At 47.3% G+C, this 8,064-nt stretch overlaps 1 protein-coding gene across 2 annotated transcripts in view; it reads right to left on the reverse strand.

Annotated features, from left to right (window-relative positions):
• The window catches only part of Msh2 (mutS homolog 2), a 51,094-nt gene extending 43,253 nt beyond the window's left edge, over nt 1-7,841 (reverse strand). The window contains exons 1-3 of one of the 2 annotated variants that reach the window (XM_021186546.3): nt 7,550-7,841; nt 2,055-2,209; nt 344-622 (exon numbers count right to left, since the gene is read on the reverse strand). In XM_021186546.3, the coding sequence (XP_021042205.1) occupies nt 344-622; nt 2,055-2,209; nt 7,550-7,760 (645 nt within the window). In that variant the 5' untranslated portion in view covers nt 7,761-7,841. Of the gene's footprint in view, nt 1-343; nt 623-1,299; nt 1,414-2,054; nt 2,210-7,549 lie in introns of those variants that run through there. The other variant, XM_085832680.1, reaches the window with a different exon arrangement.
• Nucleotides 7,842-8,064: the final 223 nt, after the last annotated feature.

Consider the following 8,064-nt stretch of genomic DNA (forward strand, 5'->3'; position numbering starts at 1 on the left):
CCAGAGCTCAGTGGTACAGCCCTGGCCTAGCATCCAGAGCTCAGTGGTACAGCCCTGGCCTAGCATCCAGAGCTCAGTGCTAGAGCCCTGGCCTAGCATCCAGAGCTCAGTGCTAGAGCCCTGGCCTAGCATCCAGAGCTCAGTGGTACAGCCCTGGCCTTGCATCCAAAGCTCAGTGCTAGAGCCCTGGCCTTGCATCCAGAGCTCAGTGGTACAGCCCTGGCCTAGCATCCAGAGCTCAGTGCTAGAGCACTGGCCTTGCATTCTAGAGGCCCTAGGTTCAAGGAAATACAGGGGAAGGGGTATTTTAAATGAAGGATGTTCCTAGACTGAATGCCCTTACCTGCCTCAGTTTCCCCATGTCTCCAGTAGTCTCTCCTCCAGGTAGAACGCATTCCTTTGGTCCAATCTGAATCAGAAGAGCCTCGAGATTGGAGAATTGATCATTCTCAGGGAACTCACACAAGCCCAGCTTCCTCTGGGTGGAATCCACATACCCAACTCCAACCTGTCTTTGACCATCAACCACAGCCATTTTAATACCCATAACGCCAACGGAAGATGACATGTCATTGTTACCAAACAGGATGTCTTCAAACTGAGAAAGATTGCCGGGAGAAGCCTGAGCAAAAACAAAAACAGTTTTTAAGGAATATTGGACATAGTTAAGTTTTGCAAGTGAATAATGATCCAATCAATTAATTTTGTATTTTTTTTTACAAAATCATGCCGGTCAGTCTATTTTCAATTATTACTACATGTGCTTTAAAGACCCTCTCTTCCTTTTGCAGTTACCGATTTCTCCAGAGACGGGCAATGGTGGTGCATGCCATTAATCCTAGCACTCGAGAGGCAGAGGGAGGCAGATCTCTGTGGTTTGAGGCCAGCCTGGTCCACAGAGTGAGTTCCAGGACAGCCAAGACCACACAGAGAAACTATTCTGCCAAACTGATTTTCAAGCCTCCCAGCACACAAGAGACTGAGACAGAATGTCAGGGTCCAATCAAGGCCAGCGTGGGCCACAGGAGGATGCTATCTCAAAGGCCAAAGCACCCTCCAGGCTTGTGTGACGCTATATCGCTCGTTAAAGGTGTGGACTAAGAAATGTGCTCACAGTCACAAATGTTCCTATAAATGAGACATTAGGGACAGTAAAACCTGTCTGACATACTTCACATATGAAAAAGGCCAAGAAAGGCAAGTGTGGCAGAGCTGTAATCACATCAGCACTGGAGAAGCAGAGGCAGGACGATCGATGACACCAGACTCAAGAAAAATTAGCTTCCTTTAATTCCTCACCTTGAGAAGCTGAGTTGGGCATTTTTCTTTGTTTTTGTTTTTTTGTTGTTGTTGTTGATTGTTTTTAGCTTTCAAAACAGGGTTTCTCTGTGTAGTTCTCCATATATATAGACTAGGCTGGTCTAGATCAGCCTGCCTTTGCCTCTCAAGTGTGGGGATCAAAGGCATGCGCCACCTGCACAACAAGACAGCCATTTTCCAAGGATTGCCAAGAACCCTGGGCCATCCTGAGGACACAGGGAGACTTTGCCTCCAAAGAAAAAGAAAAAAACTAAAAACAACAAACTGGAGGCAGAAAGACAGCGCAGAGATTAAGAACACTGGGTGGTGTTCTAGAATCTAGCTCACAAGTCTAACTGCAATCCCAAGGGATCCAAGGCCCTCTCTGGTCTCCTCCCTCTAGCAACAGGCATGCAAGTGGTACACAGACAGACATGCAGACCCAGTACACATGAAAATAAGTAATTTTTTAATTAAAAAGATAACTAAAACCAATCTTTTTTAAATTATAATATTTATGTCCAGGTTATCATCTAATGTTGTATTTCAGGAACAGTGAGGCAAGGTTTGGCGTGTTCAAAACATTTTATATAGATAGACTACTGAATTTCTAAACTGTGATTAAACTATAACTTTTAGAAACCCAACACTATCAAAATTTCTCAAGGCATTTTGCTGTCACAACCTAGTTAATATAGTAAGACATGCTCTGAATTTAATTTTCTAAAACAAACATTCAAAAGGAAACTAGCCACCTTAAACGCCAGACACCATTCGTTCTCCTTCGACGCCTTATTTCCAGCTTTATTCTTATAAACTTCAACTCGGTACTGACGAACCAGAAGAAGATCTTTCACAAAAGACTCAAAGTTCATCTTGCTAAGCACAACACTCTGCAGGGTCTTACTCCCTGAAATAAACAACAAATGAACAAAGTTAAATGTTAAAGATGAGGCTGTGAGGTAATACATGTTCGAGAACTTCACAAATTAGCCCAGACTTGCATTTCCTCAGCAGGCCAACCTTCCAACAAACTGCTGAATGGACAAATACTACGTATGTACAACGGGGCATAGCAGCAGTCTAGCCACTTGGAAGTCTGAGGCAGGGGCATAACTTCAGATCAGGAGGAGTTTGAGGGCAGCCTGGACTACAGAGAAGATACAGTCTCAAAGCCAGTAAGCGTGGGGTTGTCAAGGTAACTGCTGTGAGTAAAAGCTTCCTAATCTGAGTTCAGTCACTCAGACCTCTCAGGTAGAAGAAAAGGCCTGATTCCTGCATACCTACTGCACTGTGTTCACCCATATACATAACACACAAAAGAGATGAATAAAAAGAATTTACAAGGCCGGGCAGGGTGGCGCGGGCCTTTAATCCCAGCTCTTGGGAGGCAGAGGCAGGCAGATTTCTGAGTTCAAGGCCAGCCTGGTCTACAAAGTGAGTTCCAGGACAGCCAGGGCTATACAGAGAAACCCTGTCTCAAAAAACCAAACAAAACAGAACAAAAAATCAAAGCAAAAAAACAAAACAAAGTACATTTTACAAAGGACTCTGAAACTGCTCAGGGCTGGGTTTTGCTCAACATTAAAGCACCTTCCCAGCATGTGTGACAGCTTGGGTTGGCTTCTCAGGAACACAACACAAAAAGACATCTAGTCATACTCCACTCGTAAACAGAACTCAAGGTTCAAACAAGACAAGTCTCCCTTTCAGCACTGTCCCTAACCAGCAGCTTACCAGTGACAGGCTGGGAGTTTCAGACTATATTTGCTAGCATATGTAAATAATTACTTTCCCTTTTATACACTCACACAGTACACACGCTGTCCCCATCACCATGGATACACACACTGTCCTCTATCACCATGGATACACACACTGTCTCCTATCACCATGGATACACACAGTGTCCCCTGTCACCATGGATACACACACTGTCCCCTATCACCATGGATACACACACTGTCCCCCTATCACCATGATACACACCCTGTTCCCCTATCACCATGGATACACACACAGTTCCCTATAACCAGGGAGCTTGCTCCAACCACACAGAACCTTCTGTGTACTGGCAGTTATGTCTAGTGATCTAGCCAATCTCCTCAGCATTGCCAGGCTTGACAATGAAACCTGTAAATGCTCAGGGTTCCCAGTGTGTTGCAAAGATTCTAAAACCAAATTCTCTCATGGGTGTGATTTAATAAACAACCAGACTGCCTCCCTCTTTGGTTATGTGCAATCTACTTTCCTACAGTCAACAGAGTCCTCAGGAAGCTGGGTGTCTTTACAGTCAAAGCATCGACAGACAAGACCTCTATAAGTGAAAGGCCAAGCTGGTTTAGGCTAGATCCAGGTCCAGGCCAGGCAGTACACAGCAAGACTCTGATTCAAGAAAAAAAGAAAAAGAAAAAGAACATAATAAAGCAAGAGTTTCCAGGGGCCGGAAAGATGGCCTAGTGGTTAAGAACACTTGCTGCTCTTGCAGAGGGTCTGAGCTCAATTCCCAGCACCCACATGGTGGCTCACAACCATCTGTAGCTCTGGTTTTAGGGGATCAGATGCCCTCTTCTGGCCTTTGTGGGGACCAGACACACACGATACGCATACATGCAGACATGCAGACACAACTCACACATACATTTTTTTAAAAATTTCCAAACTTTCTCATCTATATCTCAACTGGGCGTGATTCTGCTCCTCTTGGGGGGGACGTATAATAATTCTGGGAGACACATAAGCTGTCATGAGGGAACAATAGCACTTTGGGATCTAGAGGACAGGCGCAAGAAGCTGATTAGAACAGAAAGGCTCACAAGAAATGAATGATTTATTCATTAAAATGCAAATAGTACCAAGGATGAGACCCTGATTTAGCAGGAAGTATTTCAGTTCCAAGGAACTCTGCCCTCTTCTAGATTCGCGCACATGGTGCAGAGAAGCATCAGAGAAGCCATCCATACACATAAAGTCAATCTCTCCACACACAGATAAAATCACCACACCAACCACTGGAATAAAAACTCAATTTTCGGGCTGGCGAGATGGATCAGTGGTTAAGAGCACTGGCTGCTCTTCCAAAGGTCCTGAGTTCAAATCCCAGCAACCAGATGGTGGCTCACAACCATCCGTAATGAGATCTGACGCCCTTTTCTGAAGTGTCTGAAGACAGCTACAGTGTACTTACATATAATAAATAATCTTTTAAAACAAACAAACAAAAAAACCAAAACAAAACAAAAACTCAATTGTCCCAGCACCCACATGGCCACTTACATCTATTTTTAGGCTTTCTTCTGACCTCCCTGGGCACCAGGCAGACATACATGCACAGACACTCAGACAAAACACATTCATATAAAATCCAGTACATAAATGTCTAAGAGGTCAGTCTGAGGGCGAATGCCCTAACACTGGGAAGACAGAGAGGCAGGTGGGTCTCTGTGAGTCACGGTAAGTTCCCAGCCAGCCAAGGCTAAACACTAAGACGCTGTGTGAAAAGCAAAAAATAAAGTAAAATAAAAATATATCAGCTCTCAATTTAGAAACTAAAATGCAAAGTCTTATTTGGTAAAAAATATCACGCTGAGGGAAGATGGTCTGGATGAATTCTGGGACAGCTGCTGAACCAACCCACAGCACGTGCCAGAAGCATCCGGTCAGGACAGGGCTGCTAAAACACTCACTGCATTAACGGCTCCTCACTTCACGAAGCCCTCTCAGATGTACAAGCCCCTCTCTGTTCCTTTTTGTAGTTAGTGTTTTTCAGTTTGAAGGATTTTTTTTGGGGGGGTGGGAGAAGAGGGTTGGGGGTGGAGGGTGGGGATGGTGTTGAGACAGGGTTTCTCTATATAGCCCTGGCTGTCCTAAACTCTTCTAGGTGGACCAGGCTGGCCTTGATCTCAGAGATCCACCTACCCCTGTGCTGGGATTAAAGGTATTCGCCACCACGTCTGGCTTCTCTGCTCTTGTGTGTAACTATAGTACACAGCAATGGTATCTATCTGGCATTAGCTAGAACCCAGAGAACTGTTTCTTGGTCCTTTTACTAACTGGAACTCATTATTAAATGTGTTACTAAGACCCAGGAGCAGAGAGGTAAATGAGACGAGTGCCCTCTTCTATCCCTAGCACCACAGAAATACAGTGACTTCCCAGATAGGTAAGGTGGTACCCACCAGGGAGGCTAAGGTCTGAAGCCAGAGGCCATCCTGTGCTTAACCAATGTAGACCCATCTCAAAAAAAGTTTGCTGGTTATCCTCTGAAGGAAGGGGCCATTTCTCTAGAAGGCAGCACACGTGTGACCCACTGAGAGGCCGTGCACACCTGATGACAAGCATCTGAGGGCCTTGTCTGCGAAACAGGACTTTTCTGCTGTGACATGACCCACAGAAGGAGCAGATTCACGTTCACACGAGAGTCTCTTGAGAATGACATGGAACCCCTATGTGCATCCGACTGTGCCAGGAAGTGGGACATAGGAGAGAAGGGTTGGACCCTGTAATATGAAGATGCACGCATGGAACTGCAGCATCTGAACCCGGGAGGCTCAGGCAGGAGGCTCTCTCTAAATCACAGGGCTTTAGAATAACACATCTTTACATGACCCCAATCATGCAGGTAAAATGTCAGGAAAGGGATACCACCAGATGCGAGCTCCAGAGAACTATGAAAAACCAACAGAACCCTACCCACGCCCATGGGCTGCGATCCAGAAAGCTGCCAAGAGCTTACTGTTCACTGCACTGTTGGGAGGACCGGGTACAGATTCGAGGAAATGTAGGTTCCAGTAACAGCTCAGCTGGGCAAAGTGGTGAAAGCCTGTATTCCCAGGAGGCACTGGCAGTGTAAGTGACAACCTGGTAAACCTACTGAGTTCCAGGTCAACCAAGGCTAAATAGTGAGACCTTGTCTCCAGAAACCGAGCCAAAACAAACTCCACAGACAAGGAGCTAAATGAAAAGTGGGAAATCCACACAATTACTTAGCAACCAAAAGGAATGAAACGCTGATGACACAGATAAGCCTTGAAAACTCTTCATTTACATGTTATATCCCAGAATATCCAGAGAAGGAAAACTAGAGGTCAGGACTGGGAAGATTGTGAGAGAAGAGTAATAATGGACACAACATTTCTTGTGTGTGTGTGCCTCACTCTTTAACTCAAGATAAAGAATAGCTGTCTAACAAAAACAAATTCAACTGGTTGTGAAGGTTGCAGCAGACTACTACCTAGCACAGACCAGGCAGAAATACGACAGAGCTATCCATTTGCATATAACAGCATAAAGAATTAGAACTCATGCTGGGTGGTGGTAGCGCTTGTTTTTAATCCCAGCACTTGGGAGGCAGAGGCAGGTGGATTTCTGAGTTCGAGGCCAGCCTGGTCTACAGAGTGAGTTCTAGGACAGCCAGAGCTACACAGAGAAACCCTGTCTCGAAAACCCAAAAAAAAAAAAAAAAAATTAGAACTCACAACTCCAAGGTATGATATAATGGAAATTCAATGTAATTGAAAGAAAAAGCAATGGGGGTGGGTGGGGGAGGGGCTATTATGGTGATCAAATTAATCTTCCTAGGCCACAAATGAGTTCTGAAGCCTTTTGGGGAGAGATGATGCTGAGTGGTGAGAGCCAAGGTGGGAAAGAAAGAAAGAAAGAAAGAAAGAAAGAAAGAAAGAAAGAAAGAAAGAAAGAAAGCAAGCAAGCTAGCTGAGCACAGCTTTCCAACTAGCTCAACCGCATTCAGCCAACAGTAGGGGATCCGCAACTGAAATCCGGGCAGTTCAGCTCCAGGACAAATCCTAGGTCCTGACCACTTGATAATACTGCCCTTCAGCAATGGTCCATCCCAGGTTCTCAAGCGGGACGGTTTAAAAAAACAAAACAAAACACAGCCTATTGGCAAATGAGGGTGTCTTAAAGGAAGCTCCCAAAACGCCCTCCACTCCTCGCTCCTAGGCTGCGGGCTGTTATTGATTTGGAGGTACCCATGGTGACACAAGACTCTAATCCTATCAACTTGGGAGGCTGGAACTCGAGGCGTCCGAGGACAGCCTGGTCTCGGCGGTGTGCAGCCGCCCAGCGCACCGTGCGGAAGCGAACCAAAACAAGATGCTAAGCGCGTGGCCCCGGCAGGCACCTCTCTCGGGCGGGGCGCTCCGCCGCTGCCCCACCGCTGCATGCGCCCAGGTTTCCGGCAACGCGATCCCCGAGCCGGCCCGGGCCCGGCCGCCGCGGCTGCCCTCACCTGCCGGCCCCATGTACTTGATCACGCCCTGGGTCTTGAACACCTCGCGGGCCGCCAGCAGCGCGTCCTCTCCGTGCGCCGTGTAAAAGTCGCCGCGGTCGAAGAGGCGCACCGTGGTGCTCGGCTTCTCCGGCATGCCCTCAAAGAAGCGCACGAAGCCCGCCTCGGCCGCGCCTTCCAACTGCAGCGTCTCCTTAGGCTGCACCGCCATTTCCGAGCCGCTCCACACCAACACCAGAAGAGCACAGCGCGACCCTGCGCTGGCCGCGTCGTTTCCCGCCTCCCCAACCTCGCCCCCTAAACCGCGTCCGGCCTCTGTGGGCTCGCCCAATCACCAGGCAGCGCTGCGCCTCGGTGGGTGGGAGTCTACCGCGGTAGCCAATCATAAGCGAGCAAGGCCCCAGCTTCCCGCGAACTCTAGGACTCTAGCTACTGCGCATGCGTCCGACTTCTGCAGCCTTGCAAGCCCTCCAGAGGCTGCGCTTTCAAGTTCGCACTGCCTGGTGCCTGGTGGG

This window comes from Mus caroli, unplaced genomic scaffold (genome assembly GCF_978045245.1).
Source record: "Mus caroli unplaced genomic scaffold, Mus_caroli_1 scaffold_18, whole genome shotgun sequence".
Lineage (NCBI taxonomy): Eukaryota > Metazoa > Chordata > Mammalia > Rodentia > Muridae > Mus > Mus caroli.